The following is a 24,931-nucleotide window of genomic DNA, read 5'->3' on the forward strand; positions in this document are numbered from 1 at the left end:
AATTGAAAGTTTAGGGACTCTTGTGTTAATATTTCGTAAAATGAAGGACTCACGGTGCTAATATAGAAAACAATTCTCAGAACCTTAACCCGATGTCTCGGAGTCCAATGAACGAACGAACCTCATTGGTTCTCTCCTTCCCTCCGTTTTATTACACACATTAGGCATCATCCCCCAAACCGAACACACAAAAACGTCCAGAAACTTCGATTCTTTGTCAAAGTTTCAACATTTCATCTTAGAGGTATGCTCTCTCTTCTATTAATTTTTTCTTTTTTTTTTTAAATTAGTTTCCTTTGAATTGTTGTGAATCAAGTTCTCCTTTGCGTGTTACTGGAGAAAGTTCGTTTCTTTTTAAAATTCATGATTAGCTCTAAGATGGGTCTTCGTAAACTTGCTTGATTCGTGATCGCTTCTGCTCATTTCTGCATAATCAGAGTTTAGTTCGTTGATAAATGCATATTAAACCGCATAAATTTCGAGACTTTTTGGAATAATTTATGCAATTTTGTTACAGGAATCTTTGTCTCAAAAATGGATATTGGAGAGATAATTGGCGAAGTTGCAGCTCCTGTGAGTATCCCAACGAAGAGCGCCATTTACGTCTGGGGATACAATCAAAGCGGGCAAACCGGTAGGAAAGGGCAAGAGAGTCTTTTGCGTATCCCAAAACAGCTTCCTCCTGAGCTTTTTGGCTGCCCTGCTGGTGCCAATTCACGGTGGCTAGATATCTCCTGTGGTCGGGAACATACAGCCGCTGTTGCATCAGACGGATCTCTCTTCACTTGGGGTATAGCTCTCATTTTTCACATAAACGCACCTTGGGGTTTTTATTTGATACAAATTTATTTCCTTTCTGTTGTCTTTGGATCTTGTGGTTGAATCTTAGGCAATGTGTACTTTGCTTAAGCCGGTGTGGTTCTTACATTTTGATGTCTAATGGTTTCAGGGGCCAATGAGTATGGTCAGCTTGGGGATGGAACCGAGGTTGGGAGGAAACATCCAAAGAAAGTGAAGCAGCTGCAGTCAGAGTTTGTGAAGTTCGTGTCTTGTGGAGCTTTCTGCACTGCTGCTATTGCGGAGCCTCGTGACAATGACGGTACTCTTTCAAAGAGTAGACTCTGGGTTTGGGGACAAAACCAGGTAATATAACAAAAGGTTTATTCCCATTTAATGTGTCTGAAACTAAAGTTGTGCCATTCTCTTATTGATTTCTCAAAACTTCGAATGATAGGGATCAAATCTGCCACGGTTATTCTCAGGGGCATTCCCTGCTAACACGGTATGTACTCTCAACTCTCTCTCCTTGTGGAGAATCAAGGATTAATAAGCATTGGTGTATAAACATGTTTTAGGCAATTCGCCAAGTTTCATGTGGGACAGCTCATGTTGTGGCCTTATCAGAAGATGGCCTTCTTCAAGCTTGGGGTAAAGAAAGCTTTGAGACATTGTTATAAACTTGTTTGTGGTATAATTATGGTATTTATGATTTTTAATTTTTTGTGTTTTGTGAAAATAAGGCTATAATGAACAAGGCCAACTTGGTAGAGGAGTCACTTGTGAAGGACTACAAGCACCTCGTGTGATAACTGCTTATGCGAAGTTCCTTGACGAAGCACCCGAGCTTGTGAAGATAACGCAAGTCTCATGTGGAGAATACCATACTGCTGCTGTATCAGAAACGGGGGAGGTGTAAGTTTTCTAAAAGACCTTTTCTCTTTGAAAACTTTGTGGTTATTCACATACCAATTCTCTGCAAGGGTTCTGGAAAAGGAGATATCTATCTCATCACCATCCTACCAGATGGGGAATGCTTGAGGAAGCAAATGCAAGTCTCCCTCCCTTTTGGTTAATTATCTTTCAGCTATCTTACTCACTTATATCTCTCGTTGCAGTTACACTTGGGGACTAGGAAGCATGGGCCAACTCGGCCATGTTTCTCTTCAATCCGGTGACAAGGAGTTGATACCAAGGCGAGTCGCTGGTCTCGATGGTGTGTCCATGAAAGAAGTCGCTTGTGGAGGTGTGCACACTTGTGGTTTATCTCTGGAAGGAGCGCTTTACGCTTGGGGTGGTGGCCAAGCGGGACAGCTAGGCCTTGGTCCTCAGTCTGGTTTCTTGTTTTCTGTCTCTAGTGGAAGCGAAATGCTTCTGCGGAACGTCCCGGTTCTAGTCATCCCTACCGATGTCAGGCTTGTTGCTTGTGGACATTCGCACACTCTGGTTTATATGAGAGAGGGACGGATCTGTGGATGGGGATACAATAGCTATGGTCAAGCGGCTAATGAGAAGTCATCATATGCTTGGTACCCTTCACCTGTAGACTGGTATGAGCTCAATAAAGTTTGTTTGTCATGCAGACATTGTGGTATTTTTCGGTTAGATTAAGGGGAAACTTTGGTGTTGTTTTAAGGTGTGTGGGACAAGTGAGGAAGCTAGCAGCCGGAGGTGGTCACTCAGCTGTTTTAACCGATGCGTTCTCGTTGAAGGAGCTATGTGAGTTTCAGTTAGCAGATAGTGTGAACCTCTCGAATGCTTCAGAGATTCAAGATGTTGCATTCAGGATGGGTTCCGAAGCTTTAGCCCGCCTCTGTGAGAGACTCAGGTAATAGTGTTTTTGGACCAAACTTCTCTGTTACATATATAGTACACTTGGTTTAACTTGGGAAGAATCCAAGTCATTCAAAGCTGATTACAATGTGGATTGTTGTGTTTCAGGGAGCAGTTTCTTGATAAAGACTATCCTGATGGGGAAGAAGTATATTGAAAAAGCACAAACCCAAAACTCTAGAACAGTTTAGTACTGTTTGAAGTGATTATATGCTATTTATCATGTATCATTTAAACAATTGAAAATATGTAGTAAACTAGAAAGCCCATTCTTCAGCAAAACTCTCTGTATCATTTTACTTTTCAGGACATAGTACTTTATTATATGTGCTGTCTGAGCAAGATCCAGATACTGTAACTATCTATTCTGTACACTTAAGACTTGGAAATAAAAGCTGGATCTCTGTGGCATTGTCAACTGTTGAAATCTCATTGTAATTTGAGAGTTTATTTGCCTCTTTTGCAAGCTGTCTATGTCGTTCCTGTTAGCATATAATCGCGTTTTGTTTTATACAAAGACGTGATAAAGTGGTTAACCAGATAAGACATGGCTAATGTTAACATTTCATACGTTACAATCCGTTTATACATAAGCAAGGTTTCAAAAGGCACATACATCTCCTGCAACAGAAGAGAGATGTTTAAGGCTATCACAGCTATGTATAGCCACTTATGTCTACAAATAAAAAAAGTCTTATGCAGCATACATAAACACAATTCATTTCATTCCATACTAATTTAATCCATCATCTCATTTTCATCATCAAGAACTATCCACTTGAATGCTTAAAGATTCGTCTTATTCTCATCATCAAATCAGAGGCATCACTCACAGCATCCAGCCAGGGATGTAGCCGTTTCCTGGTTGGGTCTGACCCTGGGTTGTTACAGCCATTTGCTCTGAACACACTGGATGGTTATACCTGTTCTCATCACCACAAAAACATAGTTTAACAATCTACAATAGAAACACTTTTTAATTTTTACAGAATATGAAACCCAAGGCCTTCAAATTTTTAAAAAGTTTTTCCAGGATTGATTTTCCTTCCTTAGACATTATCAAGAGCTGAAACTTAACACCAAACAAAGCGTTTTTAAAACCAAATCTACAGTGTTAGGCTTTATCAAACGGTTAATGGTTTACCACCTAAAAGTTAATGTGTAAAAAGGTAAGAGAAGTTGTTTGGTTTTACCCAATTTGCAACGTGGGATCACATTCAAGAGACTGGAATAGTCCCTGAGGTTGAGTCTGATGATGTCCATAGGCAACATTTTGCTGATCACCACCTTCCCATGCCCCTCCTACATGGTGACTCCTCATGCCGATCATGTCTTCCAGCTAAAAAATGTACAACATAACGTAGTTAAAGACTTGTAACATTCAGACTCGCATATAAATGTGGATTATATAAAATGTCTTATCAGAAACTAGAGAGACAAGCATCCTACCTTAATTGACAAAGCTCTATTGGCTTCAAGCAACATATGCTCTTTGCCTTGGAGGTCAGTGAGCTGGTCAAGCATATACTGTGTCTATATACACGAAACAAGCATTTTCAGACATTTTTCTCACGCAACAAAACCAATTAAAGTATGTTCTGTAGATATACAATGGAGTAATGAAATCACCTTGATGCAGCGAACTTGCTTCAGAGAGCCGTCTAGTTGACGCTCAAGCTGCTCTAGCTCCTTTGAGTTCAAAGGTCCAAGATCCTCTCCAAGTAGATTTCTGAAGCAAAACACACACTTTCATCAATTCAAACACATAACATGTATAGATAAGTTGTTTATATGTGAGCATACATATACATACCTCTGCTGAAGTTGCAGATTTTCATATCTACCTTTCAGTTTTAAATACTCTCTGTAGCTATTCTGAAAAAATGCCAAGCAAAGAGAAACTAATGTTGGACTCTCTAACTAAAAAACTATATGTTTATTCCAGTCTGAGAATCTTTAGTTCTGAAGCTCTCTAGCTTTGGTGTTAGTTATTATATCAAATAAAATTAGTTAATTAAGTGATGGTAGAGATATAAACCTCGAGTTCTTTGGCAGGTTTGTTGTTGACTTCAACTGAGCCGTAGCTACACTTCTGGTACCTGTCCAGTGTCTTGAGCATGCTGAAAGATCAAAGCATAAAGAACAAACTATTAATTAATTATTAACTTTGGGGCTGAATTAAGAAACTAGCAAATATATTAAAAATTGTTAAGAAGAAGATCTTTTGGCATAATTGAAAAGAGATGTAATTAAATTCCTTTGGTGCTTAAATATCTGCATGAAGTTAAGTAAGACTGGTTAATGCATGGATCCACAGATTATTCTACGTTGGATCTTTATATTTTATTGAAACCTGTGAATCTTTAACTACTTTAATAATCTCTAACGGAACATATATATCTGTGTAGAAACAATGATATATTAGTATATCATTAAGACACTTCTGTAACCTATAGATCTCAAATCTACTAAAAAAAAATGACATGAGAAGAGATCAGATCTCAAAATTCAATCATTCAAAACTGAATTATCCATTTGTAACCAAAACCTTAGACATCAGATTTAAAAACTGAAACTCAAGTTTGTCAAAACTAATCAAGAACCAAAGTAACAACAAATCAAGAAAGATAAACGTCACAAGATTATAAAAATGAAAGATCTATACACAGATCTATCAACAATATTTTCACATGTGTAGAAAGAGAGATAAAAAGAGTATATAAGTAAGTACTTGGAGGTGCTGCAGAACTCGTAGAGCTTGCCACGGTTGGAGAAGACGATGAGAGAAACCTCAGCATCGCAGAGAACAGAAAGCTCATAAGCTTTTTTCAGCAAACCGTTCCTGCGCTTAGCAAACGTGACTTGTCTGTTAATCTTGTTCTCAATCCTCTTTAGCTCCACTCTTCCCCTTCCCATTTTGATATGTAACCTTATTAGGGTATGTAAATGTTTATCTATATTCAGACACACACACACACAAACACGAGTTGGGTTTTGCTCTTTTTGGATGAAAGATGTTTTCTTTTGGAGAATAAAATCAAACCCTAGTTTCCTCAAGAACAAGAAGAAGAAAGTAAAAGAGGAAACTTTTGCTTTCTGGTTTGGTTATGATTTGATTGTATAGAAGGGTTCTTGTTTCTTCTTTAGATCATTTTGAAAGGGTTTGTGTGTGTTTGATGAGATTGTGAATCTGAAGGAAGCTTCTGTAAATCTATAAAAGCTATAAAGATAAGATATTTGTGAGGGTGAGAGAACATTAGGGTTTGGTGATGTATCTGGTGTGTCTTTCTCTCTCTCTCTCTACTTCTTTACTCTTTCTCTGTCCTCCCTCTTTCACAAAAAAGTGAAAAAAAATCTCACACTCTCTTTTCTACCCGCGTGTCACACTGAGACGCCATTGTTTGTAATGAGTTGCTGCTAATCAAGAGAAATGAAGTTTATAATTCATGTCTATTACGTAGATAATAATTAGATATTGTGTTTCCACTCTTTTATGTTTACATACATTGCCTAACTTCATAGAAAATTTTGAAACATCGATATAGCATAACTCTACTACGTACTGCATACAAAATTTTGATTTTACAAAATGCTTTATGTGTGTAATGTAGTTATGGGTACTTTGGTATATATATTCCAATGAAATAGTATTATAAAGTTGTCTAAGTGGTGAGGCGCGTGGAGTGGGATTAACATTTGGCTTCTACAGTAATAATACTAAAGTAGCTATCATCATTTTCTACTTCACAAGTTGCAGAAAAAACTCTCATACCTTAATATGGACATTGTATGTGTCGCATGTCTATTGGCTCCTATCTTCTTCTTTTTCTCAACATCTATTGGCTCCTGTCTTTTTTTTTGTTTGTAGACATTCTTCATTCTTTTATTTCTAACATACCCAAAGCTCAATGGAAGATCAGCTTCCAAACCGATCCACTATCCTCAACGCTGAGTCTCCGTCGTCACACAGGTCTGAGCCACTGTGTGCTCCACACCTTCAATCCAGTCAAGGTGACTCCGCCCTGGACAAGAGGCCCCACCAAGAGAACCGCTATCTTCCCGTAACACCATATATTAGAAATTGAGATGATGGAGTAATTTGATAATCATAAAAATAGCATAAGAAATCAGAAAACGAACAAAAGATTGGGCCAAATATGAATGTGGGGAGATTTATTAGTTTTAAGTCCAAACCAAACAGATAAATTTTACAAAACTCGGACTAGTGGGTCAACAGTTTATAACTTAGGCCCATATAATTATTATCTTTTTGACTTTCAAAACGAAGCTTTCAACTTTCGAAACCAAACTTTCGACTTTCGAAACCAAGGAACGAGAAGGAGCAAACCTTACCCAGAAAATTCATGATCATGCGTCGAATCCGAGAGTTGTTAATTTCGTGATTCTGAAGGGTACATTGTTTCTCTGAAAAATGTTAAATCCACTAAAAATTTAATATATGTTCTTTATTGCTATTGTTTTTTTTTTTTTTTTTTTTTTTTGTAAACTGGCTTTCATAATATAAATTAGCAAAAGAAACAAAAACCATACAAGCCTGATTGGCTTCAGTTTAGAGTAGGCTTGACCCAGTGTTTAAATTTCAGTAACACATATCAATGGAACTACAACCCAAACTGGCCCAAGAGTTAGAAGAGGAGGTTGAAAAGGCGGAGAACGATGATCAGTTGCGCCTTTCTCGTTTTCATCACGATCGGAGGAACCATAGTTGAGTCATTGCTGAAGAAGCTCTGGAGTTTGCATGTCGGAAGCTCTGTAGACGATTTCTAATTTGCCTGTCAATGGTGGTGATCAAGGTCTCCGGTGGCTTGAAAACTTGGTGGTGAAGTCTTGCGTTTCTTTCCGACCAGATCCAGTAAATTGTGGCTTGAGTTGCTAGCAGACAGAGACGCTTGGAATCTTTGTTTCCTCTTAGTGATTGTAGCTGGAGGATAGTGTCCTCCCAAGAGATCGAGAGATGGAGATCACAGCGGTTCACGATCCAAGTCCAGATGGTGTTGCTGTAGGGACACTCGAAGTAGAGGTGATTTCTACTCTCTTTATTGCTATTGTTAGCTGATGAAAATAATAGTATCGTTGTAAATTGGAATTCATATGTATAAGGAGTTTGAATTTGTTGCCAAATGTGTATAATTAATGAATCTTCTTCATTTTCCAAATGTTTAATGTAGTTCACCTCATACATAATGCACAAGTATACTACCATATAAAATTGTGTGTTTCGTTAAGAGCTTTATATTTTCTTCCATCACTTTAATATTTAATTTCTCATACCTCGCAGTTATTTTATATAGAAAGTGAGAAAGTATGTTAAGCAATTAGAGTTTTCAAATATTGGCATTACTATTTTCAGAATTGAATTCAAAACAAACTCCATTTGTTTTTAATGGCGAAGTTGTTAAAAATGAAAATCTATTAGTTCTGAGTCTTTCCAAAATGTAATGGTAAGTTCCTCTGGTATTTATTGCTTTAAGATCTTTAATAAATTCATTGATCCTCTTAAATATAACAACCACTCACTCCATATTTGAATTAAGTGTTAAAATTGAATAGGATAGAAATCCAATCATAAACCATGCTTATACAAAATTGAATTGATCAGTGTTAAAATAAATCCCACATAAATTTAAAGCATGTCTTCACTATGACAAATCACAAATCTCATTGTTTCCAAAATAGGTTTAGTATGTTTCAAGTTCTAAAAATATAGTTGAAATAATTCTACGTAGATGTCATTTAATCACTTCCACGATTTTTTTTGTATGCCTCAACAAATGGTCATATATGACCACTATTACCATCTCAAAGAAACTAGAACATGTCAAGGTGTTAGTATATTACTAAGGAGTTTCTACCCATTTTATAATTGTCTATCTGCTGTGATTTTTTCTTATTTCTTATCTATAATTATTTTCATAGGTTTAGCCTTTTTCAAACAAAAAAAAAAGTTTTAAAACTATTTTCATAGATTTGTTTTGGTTATTTTGGATAAAAATTTATAGAGCAAATTAATATAATGAAACTAATTATGATCGTCAATACATGTAGCAACATCACTCCATAAGTGATCGATTTGGTTTACTTTGTTTTTAAAGATGACAAACCGATTGAAATTCAATTTTAATTAGTGACCCAATTAAATTTCAGTTAGTAGTAACTCAATAGCGATAATGTTCATGTTGTAAATATTCATTTCTATGATCTGAATTATGACATAACTATAAAGCCTTATCTTGCAAGTCTTTGTCAAGTTACATTATATTCTTAGTTTTACCCATTGATGAGAATGTAGTCATGGATTGAAGAGCAAAACAGAACAGGAGATTTTAGAATCACATTTTGTTTATGAGGTTTGAGGAGCATGTTTTGTTTGTGTGCCGGTGATGTTGGATCCAGATTCTCTCCGAAGAGGTTCTTCTCTGCAGAACCAAGGCTAGACCCTTTCTACCAGCTTCAGTTTGATGGAATTGTGGAATCAATTTCAAGGTGGGAGAAGCTTCGCCTACTTGATAGAGTGAGGTTATTGAAAAGGCGATAGAGAAGATGCCTGAGAGTGGTGAAGTGGAGTTAGCTTTATGGTTTTTCTCTTTAGCTAAGGATAAGGGTCTGATCATTCCTCCTCGGTTTATCTTTTGTTTCGTCAAAGCTCTCGCCAGAAAGAAAAAGGCTGAAGAGAGCAAAGTATTGCTTAAGGAAATGATTTCGAGAGGATCTTCTCCTGGAAATGAGGTCTTTAATGTGGTTGTGTATGTGTATTCAAGAAATGGGGATCCTGATGGAGCCATCGAGGTTTTGAAACAAACTGAGAGCACAGTATACAAGATGTGTACACATACACCATGGTCATTAGCAGTTAGGCTACTCGAGAGCTTATGAACCAAGCTCAAGAGATTCTCGCAGAAGCTAAACAGAAGCATGAGAAGCTTAGTTATCCGACACATCAAGCACTCATCCAAGGCTATTTCAAGACTGAGCAGTCGAATGAGATCTTGAAGCTTTTTCAAGATAGAGATTTCTTTGGGGTGAAAGCTAGAGGAGATGAGTACACAAAGCCCATACAATTGTTTTGCCTCGTAGCGATGAATTGGAGAATTGCAGAGATGCTTCGCATGGAGATGAATCTCAAGGATATGCAGCTGGACCCGATTTCTAAAGAGTACATTGTTTTTTTGAAAAAATGTTAAATACACTAAAAATTTAATATATGTTCTTTATTGCCATTTGAAGCTGATCAAAATAATAGTATCATTGTAAATTGGAATATATATATATGTGGAGTTTCAAATTGTTGCCAAATGTGTATAATTAATGAATCCTTTTTCATTTTCCAAAATTTTTAATGTAGTTCACTTCTTACATAATGCACAAATGTAGTACCATTAGTAACAAATGTATAAATATTTTTTGTGTTCCTTAAGAGCTTTTTGTCTTCCACCTCTTTAATGTTTACTTTATCATACCTTCTAATTATTTTATATAGAAAATGAGAAAGTATGTTAAACAATTGGAGTTTTCAAATATTGTCATTATGATTTTCAGAATTGAAGCAATTCAAAACAAACTACATTGATCCTATTATTATTATTGGGCTCACAAAAAAAATGTAATGATCAGTTCCTCTGGTATTTATTGCTTTAAGATTTTTAATAGATTCATTGATCCTATTAAATATAACAATCACTCACTCCATATTTGAATAGAGTGTTAAAATTATGTAGGATGGAAATACAATCATAAACCATGCTTATACAAAATTGAATTGAGTGTTAAAATAAATCTCACACAAATTTAAAGCATGTATTCGCTATGACAAATCACAAATCTTCTTGTTTGCAAAATAGGTTTAGTATGTTTCTAAGTTTTGAAGAGGGAGTTAAAATAATTCTACGTAGATGTCATTTAATCACTTACACAATTTTTTTTTGTATGTTTCAATGGTTATATACGTCCACTACTACAATCTCCAAAAACTAAACATGCTAAAGTTGTTAGTAGCAACATCACTCCATAGGTGATCGATCTGATTTGGTTTATTCGGCTTTTAAAAATGACAAAAAGATCGAAATTGAATTTTAATTAGTGACCCAACTAATTTTTTTAGTTAGTAACTATGATATGAATATTCATGTTGTATATATCCATTTCTATTATATGAATCATGTCAAAACTTCAAGCCTTATCTTGCAAAGTCTTTGTCAAATTACATAATATTCTTAGTTTTACTCATTGATGAGAATGTAGTCATGAATCGATTTTATTATCACGTGGATTCGAAATCCAGACTTTATGCTGTAGAAGCATTAATGAACATTTAGTCAAACCATTTGACTAAGAGAATTTTCACATAAATAATATAGTTTAAAATATATTTACAAAATGTTTATAAATAAATCAAACTTGGGACTTTTCGGTTTAAAAAAAATCAAAAAAAGTAATGTAAAATGATCAAATTAAGAAAAAATCACATTATATGATGTTACTTTTTCAATAATCATGATGATTTAATTACTTTAGAGAATTAGTGGAAATTTGATATGTGAAATAAGGATCAAATTAACAAAAAAATATAAATAAACAAGGTATGAAAAGAATAAAATATTTTTGATTTATACAATACGATCCAATAGAGAAGACCTGCGACCACCACCAACCCACCTCTCTTCACCTAACACAGAGTGGCCAATTTTGACAATACTTCAATTTCTAATTGGTCCGAATCAGACCCGTTCATTTGCTATATATCTCCCTTACAAATCACCAGCCTCCCCGAAATTCTTACGTGTTTTAGATCTTTCCAGTAAAAACTCAAATCAATTTCGGGATAAAACAGGTTTGTTTCTCCGATCACTCTCCCTTTATCTTCTCATTGTAATATTTTTTGTAGATCACTATGTTGGTTATATATAGTAATCTGTTATTCGAGCTTAGTCGTAATTTTTTATTCTGGATCTGTAATAATCTTCTTCGTGTTGATTGATTTTGTAATTGCATGTATCCATTATCTGTTAGATATTTTTGATCCCTGGTTGAATCGATTGGTTTAATTATCTATTAAGGTGTCTTCTTTGTTCTAGATTTGAGATCTGTAAGTTTCATTTTTTTTATAACAGCAGAGAGAAGAAGAAGAAGAAGAAGACAATACAATGGCTGTTCAACCAACAAGAATAGGTTTAGCTGGACTAGCTGTGATGGGACAGAACCTAGCTCTCAACATTGCTTCCAAAGGCTTCCCAATCTCCGTCTACAACAGAACAACTTCCAAAGTCGACGAAACCGTCGAACGAGCCAAGAAAGAAGGAAACCTCCCCGTCTACGGCTTCCACGACCCCGAGTCCTTCGTCAACTCCATTCAAAAACCACGTGTCATAATCATGCTCGTCAAAGCCGGTGCACCCGTCGACCAGACCATCAAGACCCTCTCAGCTTACCTCGAAAAAGGTGACTGCATCGTCGACGGTGGCAACGAGTGGTACGAGAACACCGAGAGGAGAGAAAAAGCTGTGTCCGAGAACGGTTTCCTCTACCTAGGAATGGGAGTCTCCGGCGGCGAAGAAGGCGCTCGTAACGGTCCATCTCTGATGCCTGGAGGGTCCTTTGAAGCGTACAAGAACATCGAAGACATTGTTCTCAAGGTTGCGGCTCAGGTTAGAGACAGTGGTCCTTGTGTGACTTACATTGGCAAAGGTGGCTCTGGGAACTTTGTTAAAATGGTCCACAACGGAATCGAGTACGGTGACATGCAGCTTATCGCAGAAGCTTATGATGTCTTGAAATCCGTTGGTAAGTTAACGAACGAGGAGCTTCATAGTGTCTTCACCGAGTGGAACAAAGGTGAGCTCGAGAGTTTCTTGGTGGAGATCACAGCGGATATCTTCGGGATCAAGGACGATAAGGGAGATGGGCATTTGGTTGACAAGGTATTTGGTCAACAAACTATTAAACCAATAACAGAGTATTAAACCGGTCGGTTCAGCATACTAAACTGACTAATTATTTTTACATAAAGGTTTTGGACAAAACGGGAATGAAAGGTACCGGGAAATGGACTGTGCAGCAAGCCGCCGAGCTCTCTGTTCCTTCTCCCACCATTGAATCCTCTCTCGACGCGAGGTTCCTCAGCGGGCTAAAGGATGAGCGTGTGCAAGCCGCTAAGGTCTTTAAAGAAGGTGGTTTTGGCGATGTATTAACCGACCAAACCGTTGACAAGAAGCAGCTCATCGACGACGTGAGGAAGGCTCTCTACGCGTCGAAAATCTGCAGCTACGCGCAAGGGATGAACCTAATCCGCGCCAAGAGCATGGAGAAAGGGTGGGGCCTTAAGCTAGGCGAGCTGGCGAGGATCTGGAAAGGAGGGTGCATCATCAGAGCAATCTTCTTAGACAGGATCAAGCAAGCTTACGACAGGAACGCAGAGCTGGCTAACCTCTTGGTGGATCCCGAGTTTGCGAAAGAGATCATCGAGAGGCAGTCGGCTTGGAGGAGAGTGGTCTGCTTGAGCATCAACTCGGGTATTAGCACTCCTGGTATGTCTGCGAGTCTGGCGTACTTCGATTCTTACAGGAGAGAGAGGCTGCCGGCGAACCTTGTACAAGCTCAGAGAGATTACTTTGGTGCTCATACTTATGAAAGGACTGATGTTGAAGGTTCTTTCCACACCGAGTGGTTCAAGATCGCAAGACAATCCAAATCCAACATGTAATGATGATGTTTCACTCTCCGTTTCTCTCCTTCAATAATATTTTTCACACCGACTGTGTTGCTTACTGTGTGAAATTACTGTGGCCAACGTTATGATTTGTAAGTTTTTAATTATTTTGGTTCAAATTGTTACTTTTGTTTTAATTGGGTCGTTTCTCAAAATTTTAAATACTATGTGGTCTATTTATCAAAAGGCCATCTATTTTTGTCGACATATATCTAGGCCGGGCATATAAGCCGAAAACCGATCCGGAACTGGACCGAAAAACCCAAATCCAAAAGCAAACCAAAGTTCACAAATTACCGAACTGTTCTTATATTTTTTATATTTTTAGAACCGAAAAATCGAAACCAAACTGATAATCAAAAAACCGAAACCAAATTGATAACCGAATGGGTATTCGAATTTTTGAAATACAATTTATATACCAAAAAATATTAGTTATATTTAGTTTCAACGATTCTAAAAACATTATTTATACACCACACTACCCGAAAAACTCTGATTACCTGATTTTTTTATCTAAAATATTGAAAATTGTTTGAATTATTCTAAAGAACTGAATTATCCGAATAATTTTCATTTAAACTATTAAGTTTTATCGGAATTATCCATTTTTAATCTAAAAACGAATTATACTGTTCTGAACTGAACTGAAAACCGAAACAGTAAAGCCTATTGCGCTATTACGAAAAAAGCCCACTGGGCTTGAGAGTGGTTTTTCGCATTTCAGCATTTCGTTTCCGCTCGATCGTTGACAAATTCGAATTTTCAAATTCAGTTTGAATCTTCACAGAGACGATGGTTCCGCCATTGTTGAAGCTCGCGTTCGTCCAGGGACCAAGAGACGGCGAATCTCTAGAGTACAAGCCCGGATCCACTATCCGTATCGGCCGAATCGTTCGCGGTAACGAAATCGCCGTTAAAGACGCCGGAGTCTCCACGAAACACCTCAGAATCGTCTCCGATTCCGAGAACTGGATAGTCCACGACCTTGGATCCTCCAACGGCACAATACTGAACTCGGAACCTCTCGATTCCGATACTCCCGTTACTCTCTGCCACGGAGACGTGATCAAGCTAGGTGAGTGTACTTCCATTGTAGTGAACTTTGCGACTGATGTTCAGGTGGAGGAGGAGGAGCATAAGATTCCCCCGAGGCCGAGGAGGAATAACAGGCGCCTTCCTGATCCGGATCCGGATCCGGTTCAGGAGAAACCGACGCGCAGGGTTGGTAGGCCTCGGAAGAACGAAAAGAAAGTGGCGGTTACGAAGGAGGAGGAGGAGGAAGGTGTTGCGGTGGAGAAGAAGGGTAACTCTAGGGATAAGAGAGGTAAGAAGAGCACTGAGGATGTGGAGAATTTTGGTTTGAATCCAATCAAATTGGAGATTGAGGATACGCCAAAGGGAGTGGAAGTCTCAGCGATGAAGAGAGGGACAAGGAGCAGGCAGATTAGAAAAGAATGTTTGGTGTTAGAAGAGAATGTAAAGTGTGAGGATACTGTTATTGAGGAGATGAGAAGACCTTCAAGGGCTACAAGGAGCAAGAAGGAAGCGATTGGTGGAGATTATTTTCTGGAGTTGGAGATGGTTCTGAACCAAGCGAAGAAAAGCCGTGCGAAGAAGAAGAAAACGGAGCAGAAGCAGTCGGAGAGCGTTGTAGAAGAGATGGAAGCTAGAAATGAGGATGTTGAAGAAGATGAGAGAGTAGAGGAGGTGGAGATCGAGTTAAGGAAGAGCAAAGTAGTAGGAGAAGAGGACATGAACTGTAGTGTTGGAGAATTTGGAGAGGCAGAGAACTTACAAGATGCAATTGACAAGGAAAGAGACTGTAACAGAGATGAGGCTGTAACTGAGACATCAGAAGAGAAGGCTGAGGAGGGATCCAGGAATGAAAAGAAGGTAGAGAAGGTAGATTTAGAGAAGATGACACTAGGAGACTGGTTTGAATACATGAAAGTACACCTGAGGAAACACATAGTGGATGAGACAGAGATGATGATAGAGGATATGAGAAGTAAATCTTTGAGAGTTCGCCACCATATTGCAGAGCAGAAGCAAGCAAAAGAAGAAGGCAGTGTGAATTAATCTGTACATGGTTGAATATATGATATTCTGATCATCTGAGTAGTAAACTTGCTTCAGTTTCGACTCTTTTGGATCCATATTGTTTTGGTGTCCAGAGTTAAAAGACGTAGCTTGGGAAAAGAGAGGCGATAATTCAAATCATATTTACATGTGCAAGTTTTTTTACATATACTTTTAGTCAAATAAATAAACAAATTGAAGAAGAAGAAGGCAAAACAGAACAAGAAGTTACAACAAACATATCGAACATTAGTCTTCATGTTCAGAAAGGGCTGACCTTACCAGCCAGTTTAAGCAAAATCTCAGGCACAAGCCGTCTTCTCGGTGGCGCAACCGCATCTTTACTCAAACCGTCACTGTCATTGGCGTGTATCATGGAGACTATATGATCAAACAGCTCGTCTTTACCTCCTCTCAAAGGATCCTTTGCAATGCAAAAACAAAAAAAAGTGGTAATCCCATTACTTTGTTGTTCTATACATGTTTGTTTTACAAGTACACTGAACTATGTAGTATTTTGCTCACCTGAAGAAATAGATCTGTGTGAGTTTTACCATTGTAGATAATTAAGTCTGTTTTAACTTCAACACCTTGAAGAGCCTCAGCAAAAGTTTTGCTACAAAACGCAAAAAAAAAAAAAAAAACATTTGTCTACTTTAAGTAGGAAGTACTAGCAAATTGTCCAGATTCGTAGACGGGTGATCTAACCTTGCTTCACATGGGATGGAGTAATCTTCAGATCCATGAAAAAGTACAATATGAGTCAAGAGAGATGCAGCTTTCCTTACTCTCGGCTCTTTCAATCTGATGCCAGGAGAGTATTGTTCAAATGACTCTTCTCCTTCCATAATGCTTCAATTTTGATCAACAAATGAACAACCATAAGTAATGTCGTACTTATAATTTAATCATATGGTGCCTAAGCAGGATTACCTAAGGAAAATAGAACGATACAGGCCTCTGTTATGGAAGTGTTCGACCATATTGAAGAGATTGTACCTGTTCCAAGTTTTTCAAATGGTGAAACAAATTTAAGCTTCATGGTAGTTAAGTAACGTTTAAGTCAAGTAATAATTTACCCGCCAGATAAACCGAAGTAAGCTTTTATCTGAGAAGCACTCCATGAGATTCTTTCCCCTCTTGATTCTTTAATGGCTTGTTCAATGAGAGCACAAGATGAGATATGTGCACCAGCTGATTGCCCCATCAAATATATTCTACACAAACAAGCAGACATGGTTTAATCACCAGAGTCTGTGAAAGATAAAGAATCCAATATAACCCCAAGTACCTATTAGGATCGCCTCCAAAGGCAGAGATGTTATTGCAGACAAATGAGATTCCTTGAGAAACATCTCTTACCATATCACTAATTGTTCCCTGAGGGAAGTTTCTGGACACAGAGATGTTTGGATACATTTTATATTTGTTGATAAAGTTACATTAAAACGGGTAGGGATTTTTTTTAAATAAGCTTTACCTGTAATCAAGACATGCAACAATGATATCCCTTTCTGCTAGCTGAAGTCCCAAGAGAGAGCCCCAAGCTTTGTACCTAAAGGATATGCAAAGTATGAAACTACCAATTTGGACATTATCTTTAAAAGAAAAAAGATGTAGCTTCAGGGAACCTACTGTTCTATTAAAGTTAACCAAGAAGAAAATTTATGCATTATTACGTACTAAAACGTATTTAAGTAGAGATGATTGAGAGTGGGATTACCCGATAATCCAAGCTCCACCAGTCACAAAAACTACAACAGGCTTGAGGCCGGCACTTGTTGGTGGCGGTATGTACAAATCCAGCCTGCCAAAAAGAAAAATCTAGATCACATCAATCATTTGTGATACGAAAGTGAAGGGAGCAGGCCTAGATTATCCTTGGTTACACAAGCTCAGTTACCTATTCCTGGGTTGATCTCCATATACAATACTCCTCCTAACTTGGGGTGAGAAAAAATAATGATATGCAACTGCAGAAGCCAAAAAAAAACAAAACAAACTTGTTTAATTTAAATTTAGTGTACAATAAACAAACAGCTTCTTAATAATCAATAAAAAGAAATCCTTCAACACTATTTATTAACAAAGAGGATAAGATCACCTTGAAGAAAACCAGGCATAAGGAGGATTGCATAACAAGCAAGAGCAAGTAATCTTGTGATCCACCGATAACCTACCCTGAATCAAAACTTGCAACCATTTAAAACACAAGCTTTCTTACATAACATGTCACAAAGATTACAATAGAACTCATTAATAAAAATTCAAGGACTAATTGTAATCTCTTCTATAATTTTTTATTTTGTTTCCCTGTTGAGCAAGTTACAATCACAACGATACCCTGCCGCACAAGGTACTCTGACGCCACCTTATATATATATATATATATATCCATGAGAGGGGGGGAGGGAAAATTGAAATACGTACCCGAGATAACCAAGAAGGTCGAAGCTAAGACGAGTTATCAAATAAGTTTCCGCCGCTGCATGGCCTATGTCTCGACCGAACGACTGCTGCCTGCAAATTTGAGGCGCCGATGACTTCCTCAACACTCTACGGCGAACCTTTCCTTTGTCGGAATCCGCTGGGCCAATATTCTCCGTTGGAAACACTGGACGGCATCTTTCATGATGGTGAATCTCCGAAGATGATTGCATGTCCGCCGTGAAAAAATATTGGATCTCGTGTTTGGTTTCTCCTCTTCGTTTGTCTCTCCCCTTCTTGGCTTCCTTTTATTATTGACCAGGTTCTGTTTTTTCTTTATTATTTCAAACTTTTGAAAAAGCTATTTAAGCATGTGCGCTCCCTCGTCACCGAGGAGGAAAGATACAATACCTGTAAACGGCGTCGTATCTTCCTAATTGACTATTTTTAATTGGAATACTCTAATCACTTCCTAGTGAATTGTTTTGTATTTTTTTCTGGTGAGAGATATCATTGTTAATTAGCTATGGATTTGTTAATCTTATTAGCCATACTTTGGAGCTGATATTAAGCAACTTGTGATACAATAATTGCGATAAGAATAATGGTAGCTGCTAACGTAAACGTAATGGGTAATCATTTTGTGTGTTTGATGTCTCAACACTTGTAAGTTTGGCATAGTTGTGTATGGACGCCACATGGAACCGCGAGATCCACATCTTAGAACGTGATGGGTAAACTTAGCGGTGGCACGAGCACCAACCATGAGAAGAATCCAAATCAATGATGACATCTCTTTTGTTCCCTATTATTGGATTCTTTTTTCTCCTCTTCACATACAATATTTTAGATTTTCCCTTTTACGAACAGAAGACTAATTTACAAACAACCAATCAATTATGAGCACATATACTATATTTTCCAATATCTTTGATTATCCTTAAAATGATATCTAAAAATTTGCTTACACTATAAACCCGATTTTTTATAGAGCCATATATGATTTGTAGGAAAATTATAAATCTTAAAATGATCACCTATGCAAAAGGGAATTAAGTCACATATATCTAAATTAACAACCAGAAGAGAGTAAAAAAATCATTAGCAACAATAATATTTCATAACCCAAAAAGAGAAGAATCTACTTTACGCAGAAAGTTGAAATGAAAAATAAAGCTGAAACTTTTTCTTCTTTTGTTTTAAGGGGTTTCACCTCTGCATTTTTCGGTTGGTTTTTCACCTGAACCACCATCTCTGGACGGCAGTGACCGGAGTATTCAAGAAGGGAGCGTACCGTTGGATAATGGGATTCACCGTCCTCCCGATTCTGCTCCACGTGCTCTGGTGGTATCCTGCTGTTACTGGTGCTTGATACATCAGCTTCAATAGCTGCCAACAAAAAAAACACTCATATACATTAGCTTCGATAGCTGCCAACAAAAAAAAACAAACTCATGGAGATAATGATGAAAAGGGTAGCTATAAGCTTATGTTCATATGTCCGTTGATCAAGTTTTAACAATGAATTCTACTTGGAGATGTTGAGCCAATAGAGATATATGATGACTCCAACCAAAAGGAAAGCAAGAAAAACATTTGAATAGACGTACCTGCCAGTACATGAATGTCTGTATAATGTTGCGTTGCCATCTGCAGTAAATAAAATGATAGCCTTGGTCAGATGAGTGAAAACGAGTAAATGCAGTTCGAACCAGAGCAGCAAATATGAACTCAATTTATTCCAAAGGGTTCCAAGGAATTTACGAGAGCAGAGAGATAATCAGAAGGAAGCCGATAGCTATCTCAGCCTGCGATGAGAGGATGTTAAGAGTAGTTGTGTTTGACTCCACCCACACGCAAGGATCTTCCAAGTACTTTCTGATAATCATTACAAAAACAGGACACAGAGCAAGAGGTAAGCATCAGTAAGAATTCACAAATGAAACCGAGTTCTACAATCAAACCTGCTGATCAGTAGGAAGCAAGCTACCTGTATATGGTGGAGCGAGCGAAGTTACGCCTCAAGAATTTGGCTAATTGTTCAAGGGCTCGACACAAGATGGGAATCAGAGCAACTGCAACAAATCGATAAGAAGACTAATCATTAAAATGTCTATAGCTTGAAGAAAAGCAGCCTTAAAAAAAACTCAATCAACTCTTACACTTGAGACAGAGATGTGAAGTGACAAATGTGAGGCAGTATATGAAATAGATGAAATCCTTTGCTCCCATAATTGATTGGAAATAAACTTGCATCCCTTGCATATTCCATGCACTTGGCCTCTGCAGATAACAAAAGTCAAGCTTACAAAGAGAAGATAATGAATGACTGGTCCCTAGAGAGTAGTAAGATGGTTTACCCCATAAAGAGAGTACAAGGAATAAAGAGATGAGCATGCAGTTCCCATGAAAGATAGACGATAAGCCCTATTAGAGAGGTTCTTTGGCACTAGAGGTAACACTGCCAGCACAGCTATAACGAAAACCTGCGAAAGATGAAAACGACTAAGACGCGGAAAAAATATCCAGGTGAAGTATACCAGAAAAAATGCTTTAGTCTTTGATTAGTTCATATCTGAGTATAACAAGCACATCAAGACATGAGAACAAAAAGACAGAACACCACACAACATCTAATAAAATGTCCACGTAAAGGATTCAACAGCAGAAAATAAAAGTAATCCCAAAACTCAGAGCCCTAATAAAAAGCTAAACTCTTTTATAAAAACTAAGTCTAATAAAAATGTACACTTGTGATTTAAGAAGAAGGTACACAAAAGTCTGGAGTTCACTGCATAAGGAGTGATGCTGATAAATTAAAATATTTTCACTTGCACAGTTGCACCAAGAACAAGAAACTGCAATAGGGAAAACAGAATATTACCCAAGCATTGACAGAAAACTGAATAGTCTGCTGATCCCACCGCCCTGAACTCACACCTGAAGTAGCAGATGGCCCAGTGGTTCTCGGAACAGATCCTGATACACAAGAGTGTAGTCAGTAAACTCAATCTCATATTAGCATAAACTGATGAAAGTTGACTAAACCAGAAAAGAGAAAAAAGTCCACCAGAGTTTCGTGAACGAGCTTGTTCATTTGCATTGGTAGATGCAGATGGTCTTGCAGATTGCGACGAAGAAGATGAACTAGCCATAGGCTCCACAACAAGATCAGGATCCTACAAAAAAAAAATACCATAGCAGTATAAAGCACTCCATATTCAGCAAACAAGTCGAGAAAAATACATTCAAAATATTGAACATCTAAATTTTAAATCGAGTAACTGCAACACACGTTAAACCCTAAGATTCAAAGTTCACAAAACCTCTCCCAAAATAAGTAGCTCACACTAATCAAACTCGAACTCACACTACAAAGACCGTAAACGCAAATTCAAGAGTGTAAAAGAGAGTACGGACCACGTAGCGTTGGTAGAATTTACGCTTGTAGTGCTCGACGACCTCGGGGCGACTAGCCATGTGAGGAGGGATTAGGATATTAGACCAGTAATCCACCCATCGAGAATCGTTATCGTACTCGTAAGCTGCCGCCGCAATCTTCTTCAATCGCTGTGGATCATCGCCGCCTTCCGCCATCGAATGCGATCGTTATTCTCGCCGGAGAGATTTCGATTCGACGACCTTTCTGGGTTTTTGTTTAGTCCATTTCTCTTTTTATAGGGGAATCTTCGAAAACGACGACGTCATGTAAATGTTTACAATACGTTCTCGAAACGACGACGTATTAACAGCATTATGTTAAATAATAGGTTTGTATTTGACTTGTTTAATCAAAAACGCTTTGTAAACACTAAACAGAGATAGGAACGCATACAAAAACGTACATTTCAACAAAATTCAGATACAAAGAGACTTCTTATCAGTGGATTTGCTCTCTAACCGGTTTGGTTTAGCTAAGAGATCGATAACCTAAGGGTCCTTGTAAACCGTCTTGATCAGGTCCGTTCCTCCCAGCCAAAGAAGGCATCCATGGGAACAGCTTGCTGAGCTCATTTCCCAACGTCCTCGTCTTCACTTCCTTATCATTGATCCCATACTTCGCCCTCTCTATAGCTTCCATTATATCCTCCCTTGCCACAGCTTCCCCGCCTGAAAAAACAATCATCTCTTTTAACACACCCGGGAAGCAACAATATTATACGAACCAAAAGGCTAACCTCTACGAGCAGCGAGCAATGCAGCTTCATTGACGATATTGGCGAGATCAGCACCTACGAATCCGGGAGTCAGAGACGCAACCAGATCACATATGAGAAACGCATCTTCTTCTAGAGGAACGTCTCTCAAATGTACGGCCAAGATTTTCCTACGTCCTTCTTGGTCCGGTTCTGCAACCACAACTTTCCTCGAGAATCTTCCTGGCCGACATAGAGCAGGGTCTAATGCTTCTGGTCGGTTAGTTGCTGCGATTACAATCACTTTTATGTCTGACTCGAATCCATCCATCTCAGTAAGCAACTACAAAAAGGGAAAGAACCATCTCAGCAAATGGCAACTAGTTAATTAAATTGTTTTTAAAGGTTTGATTCATTACTTGGTTTAGCGTCTGGTCACGCTCATCGTTGAAACTTCTACCGCGTTTTCCACCAACCGCATCGAGCTCATCGATGAATATAATGGAAGGTGAGTTCTTTCTGGCTGCACTGAAGAGATCTCTGATTCGCGCAGCGCCTCTTCCGACAAACATTTCAACAAACTCGCTAGCGGAAACAGAGAAGAAGGGAACTCCAGCCTCTCCGGCTACAGCTCGAGCCAACAAGGTCTTACCAGTCCCTGGTGGACCGACCAAAAGCACGCCTCTAGGTAATCTTGCTCCTAGCTTCTTGTAGTTTATACTTCCTTGAAGACATGACACTATCTACAAAATCAAGACAGAACATCATAAACTAAGCCTAGAAAGTTGAATTAACTGAATCTTATTATTACCTCAACGAGCTCGTCTTTAGCAGAATCAACGCCCTCCACGTCATCGAATCCAACAGTGGGATTTTTAGACCGTCGTTTCTTCGCAGGGCTGTTAGATGCTGAGAGCTGCCGATAGAGAAGCCACATGAGAGGAGTTAAAGGAATCCATAGAGTGATGATAGTTAACAAAACAGTTCTCATTGACTTCAACGCAGATTGAGGAGCTGAGCTATAAGTAATCCCTTTCTCCCTCATCAAACCAAGAAGAAACTTCTCATCGTGATCTACTTTCCTCGTCACGTACTTCCACACAGGAGCCAAAGCTCGAACCTTTCCAACGTCTTTCGTAACATCTTCAACAACCTCAACATTCTCCTCAGCAGTGTTGTAATAGATTCGACGAGAACCTTCTTCGAGCAAAACCTTAGAGACAGAACCGCCTCGAAGATTCGTGACGAAGTCTGAGTAAGGGACAATGGATGGAGAGGGAACAGCGGTTAGCCTCAAGAACAGATAACAAAGTCCGAAGATAACCGCCACGCCGGTGGATAAGATCACTCTTTTGATGTTCTTTCTCAAAAACAATCTGAAGTCTTCCAGTGACGCTCTGAGATCGAATCTGCCAAGTCTCATGCTCAGTAAACGTAGCCTAGGTCGAAGCCTAAGAGAAAACCTTCTTCTTCTCGTTCCTTTGCTTGTACCGTTTTCACCATAATCACTATTCACTAGTCGCTTAATCTCGTTATTACAAGAAAACCGACCAAGTCTTTTGCAACTAAACGACAGATTCTTTGTCCGAGCGACACTAACATTAAGCTCGCTAATCCTTGAGTACACTGTTCTGCTGAATCTATCCGGAGGATTAGCTACTTTAAGATGAAACCGATCATCCCATGTATGTGTACAGAGAACATTGAAAGTAGTAGCCATTGAATCTCGTTCCTGGGAAGCTGAATCATGCGTTGTTCATCGGGCGAAACATTTGAAATAAAAACCGAAATCTTACGAAAGCCCACCAAGCGTAACGTGATGCTTCATGCTTGTGGGAAGATTGAATTGGAGATGGAATTGGAAAAAGTTATCGTCTTGAAGCTGGCTGCTGTTTCAATTGAAAGGATAAGAGCTCGCAAAAGCTCCAAACAATTTTGACGGAAAAAAAAAAAATATTATGACGACTCTAGCGGTTATTGGACTATCCAATAGAAAAGTAAGACACAATAGCCCATTGGATATAAATGGGCTGATTTGGGGACATGATTAGCTTGATGGATAGTTTTATCTTTACTTCTAACTACTAAGTGAACAATGGAGACACTAATGTTGTTAATTCTTGCTTGTGTGAGGTAAGTACCAGTTGTAGCAAAAAAATGATTTATTCATCCCATGTATGTGCGTTTGGAAGAACTGGAAGTGGATTATGAGAAGATAATTGCCAAACCGGTTCAACCATAAGAAACCGAGTTTGGCTAATAACCTGTACCCATACACAAGGATTTGAGTTTTCTTTTTTTTTTTTCTTGTCAACAGTTTCAGTTCTTTACTCATTCTTTATCTTTTTTGTTAGAATATATTCTTTTTATATCGTATTGGTCAAATTAGGGGTGGGGTGGGGGGGGGGGGGGGGAATTCTTATCAGAAACGCTCTGATTCCTTTCTTGCAATATCTTGGTAAAGAAGGTATATGATCCGTCCAGCCATTTATAGATAGTGACTTGTGTTTGTAGAAAGAACTCTCATCATAGAAAAAGTTTTAATTATTTTTGACTAGAGTTGTCGCATAATTATGTTGATTGGGTTAACTTTTGACTAGAATAATTACGTAAAAGTCAAATGTTAATTGAATTTACTTTTTACAGAATTATATTTTTATGTTGTACTTTTGTTGACAAATGGGCTCCTGAGTCATGAGTGAGTCACGGGAGGGGTCGTTTTGTCATTTAGCGGTGCAGGTAAGAGGAAAAAATAATAGAAATTGATTCTGTCAGCCCAAGTTACGTGACAGACAGCTCACTTCGAGCTATCCGCCCAAACGGTTCACGTATCTTTGCTCGGCCGAAAGATAATTTGTCCAAAAATATAGTGCATGTCCAAAAAGAATGTTTAAGGAATTAAATAATTATCCTAGTGGTAGCAGGAAAAAAGCAATTTAAAACAAATAAGTAG

General features: G+C 38.2%; 7 protein-coding genes across 10 annotated transcripts; 3 read left to right on the top strand and 4 right to left on the bottom strand.

Annotated features, from left to right (window-relative positions):
- The first annotated feature begins 77 nt into the window (after positions 1 to 77).
- Positions 78 to 3,021, top strand: LOC103870920 (RCC1 and BTB domain-containing protein 1). Of its 2 annotated transcripts, none has more exons than XM_009149112.3 (9): positions 78 to 244; positions 518 to 790; positions 950 to 1,143; positions 1,235 to 1,282; positions 1,356 to 1,428; positions 1,521 to 1,692; positions 1,896 to 2,327; positions 2,414 to 2,605; positions 2,719 to 3,021. In XM_009149112.3, exons 2-9 carry the CDS (start codon positions 535 to 537, stop codon positions 2,765 to 2,767), a joined length of 1,416 nt encoding a protein of 471 aa, XP_009147360.1. In that variant the 5' UTR covers positions 78 to 244; positions 518 to 534; the 3' UTR covers positions 2,768 to 3,021. The 2 variants fall into 2 exon arrangements, with proteins under 2 accessions (XP_009147360.1, XP_009147361.1); XM_009149113.3 differs by lacking the exon at positions 78 to 244 and adding an exon at positions 251 to 438.
- A 113-nt stretch (positions 3,022 to 3,134) lies between these two features.
- Positions 3,135 to 5,943, bottom strand: LOC103870919 (developmental protein SEPALLATA 2). The gene is made up of 7 exons (XM_009149111.3): positions 5,342 to 5,943; positions 4,649 to 4,730; positions 4,424 to 4,485; positions 4,240 to 4,339; positions 4,060 to 4,143; positions 3,804 to 3,949; positions 3,135 to 3,533 (listed from the first exon to the last, which is right to left on the bottom strand). Exons 1-7 carry the CDS (start codon positions 5,524 to 5,526, stop codon positions 3,440 to 3,442), a joined length of 753 nt encoding a protein of 250 aa, XP_009147359.1. The 5' UTR covers positions 5,527 to 5,943; the 3' UTR covers positions 3,135 to 3,439.
- Positions 5,944 to 11,131: 5,188 nt separating this feature from the next.
- On the top strand, positions 11,132 to 13,488 carry LOC103870918 (6-phosphogluconate dehydrogenase, decarboxylating 2). 2 transcript variants are annotated; one of them, XM_009149109.2, is made up of 3 exons: positions 11,132 to 11,458; positions 11,739 to 12,545; positions 12,635 to 13,488. In XM_009149109.2, the coding sequence occupies exons 2-3, from the start codon at positions 11,772 to 11,774 to the stop codon at positions 13,325 to 13,327; spliced, it is 1,467 nt and encodes a 488-aa protein (XP_009147357.1). In that variant the 5' UTR covers positions 11,132 to 11,458; positions 11,739 to 11,771; the 3' UTR covers positions 13,328 to 13,488. The 2 variants fall into 2 exon arrangements, with proteins under 2 accessions (XP_009147357.1, XP_009147358.1); XM_009149110.2 differs by having other exon boundaries at positions 11,223 to 11,458; positions 11,742 to 12,545.
- Positions 13,489 to 13,742: 254 nt separating this feature from the next.
- Positions 13,743 to 15,562, top strand: LOC103870916 (FHA domain-containing protein At4g14490). The gene has a single exon (XM_009149107.3). It carries the CDS (start codon positions 14,129 to 14,131, stop codon positions 15,413 to 15,415), a length of 1,287 nt encoding a protein of 428 aa, XP_009147355.1. The 5' UTR covers positions 13,743 to 14,128; the 3' UTR covers positions 15,416 to 15,562.
- LOC103870917 (probable isoprenylcysteine alpha-carbonyl methylesterase ICMEL2) lies at positions 15,530 to 18,613 on the bottom strand. Of its 2 annotated transcripts, none has more exons than XM_018659260.2 (11): positions 17,846 to 18,613; positions 17,520 to 17,596; positions 17,319 to 17,388; positions 17,139 to 17,222; positions 16,896 to 16,970; positions 16,707 to 16,808; positions 16,495 to 16,632; positions 16,349 to 16,414; positions 16,124 to 16,267; positions 15,941 to 16,031; positions 15,530 to 15,839 (listed from the first exon to the last, which is right to left on the bottom strand). In XM_018659260.2, the coding sequence occupies exons 1-11, from the start codon at positions 18,073 to 18,075 to the stop codon at positions 15,678 to 15,680; spliced, it is 1,239 nt and encodes a 412-aa protein (XP_018514776.1). In that variant the 5' UTR covers positions 18,076 to 18,613; the 3' UTR covers positions 15,530 to 15,677. The 2 variants fall into 2 exon arrangements, with proteins under 2 accessions (XP_018514776.1, XP_009147356.2); XM_009149108.3 differs by having other exon boundaries at positions 15,540 to 15,839; positions 17,520 to 17,591; positions 17,846 to 18,047.
- Positions 18,614 to 18,845: 232 nt separating this feature from the next.
- On the bottom strand, positions 18,846 to 21,520 carry LOC103870915. The gene is made up of 9 exons (XM_009149106.3): positions 21,263 to 21,520; positions 20,913 to 21,021; positions 20,727 to 20,821; positions 20,203 to 20,328; positions 20,005 to 20,125; positions 19,833 to 19,917; positions 19,607 to 19,720; positions 19,453 to 19,492; positions 18,846 to 19,231 (listed from the first exon to the last, which is right to left on the bottom strand). The coding sequence occupies exons 1-9, from the start codon at positions 21,437 to 21,439 to the stop codon at positions 19,079 to 19,081; spliced, it is 1,020 nt and encodes a 339-aa protein (XP_009147354.1). The 5' UTR covers positions 21,440 to 21,520; the 3' UTR covers positions 18,846 to 19,078.
- Positions 21,521 to 21,628: 108 nt separating this feature from the next.
- On the bottom strand, positions 21,629 to 23,926 carry LOC103870914 (probable inactive ATP-dependent zinc metalloprotease FTSHI 3, chloroplastic). The gene is made up of 4 exons (XM_009149104.3): positions 22,790 to 23,926; positions 22,398 to 22,721; positions 22,021 to 22,321; positions 21,629 to 21,952 (listed from the first exon to the last, which is right to left on the bottom strand). Exons 1-4 carry the CDS (start codon positions 23,696 to 23,698, stop codon positions 21,753 to 21,755), a joined length of 1,734 nt encoding a protein of 577 aa, XP_009147352.1. The 5' UTR covers positions 23,699 to 23,926; the 3' UTR covers positions 21,629 to 21,752.
- Positions 23,927 to 24,931: the final 1,005 nt, after the last annotated feature.

This window comes from Brassica rapa, chromosome A05 (genome assembly GCF_000309985.2).
Source record: "Brassica rapa cultivar Chiifu-401-42 chromosome A05, CAAS_Brap_v3.01, whole genome shotgun sequence".
Taxonomy (NCBI): Eukaryota; Viridiplantae; Streptophyta; class Magnoliopsida; order Brassicales; family Brassicaceae; genus Brassica; species Brassica rapa.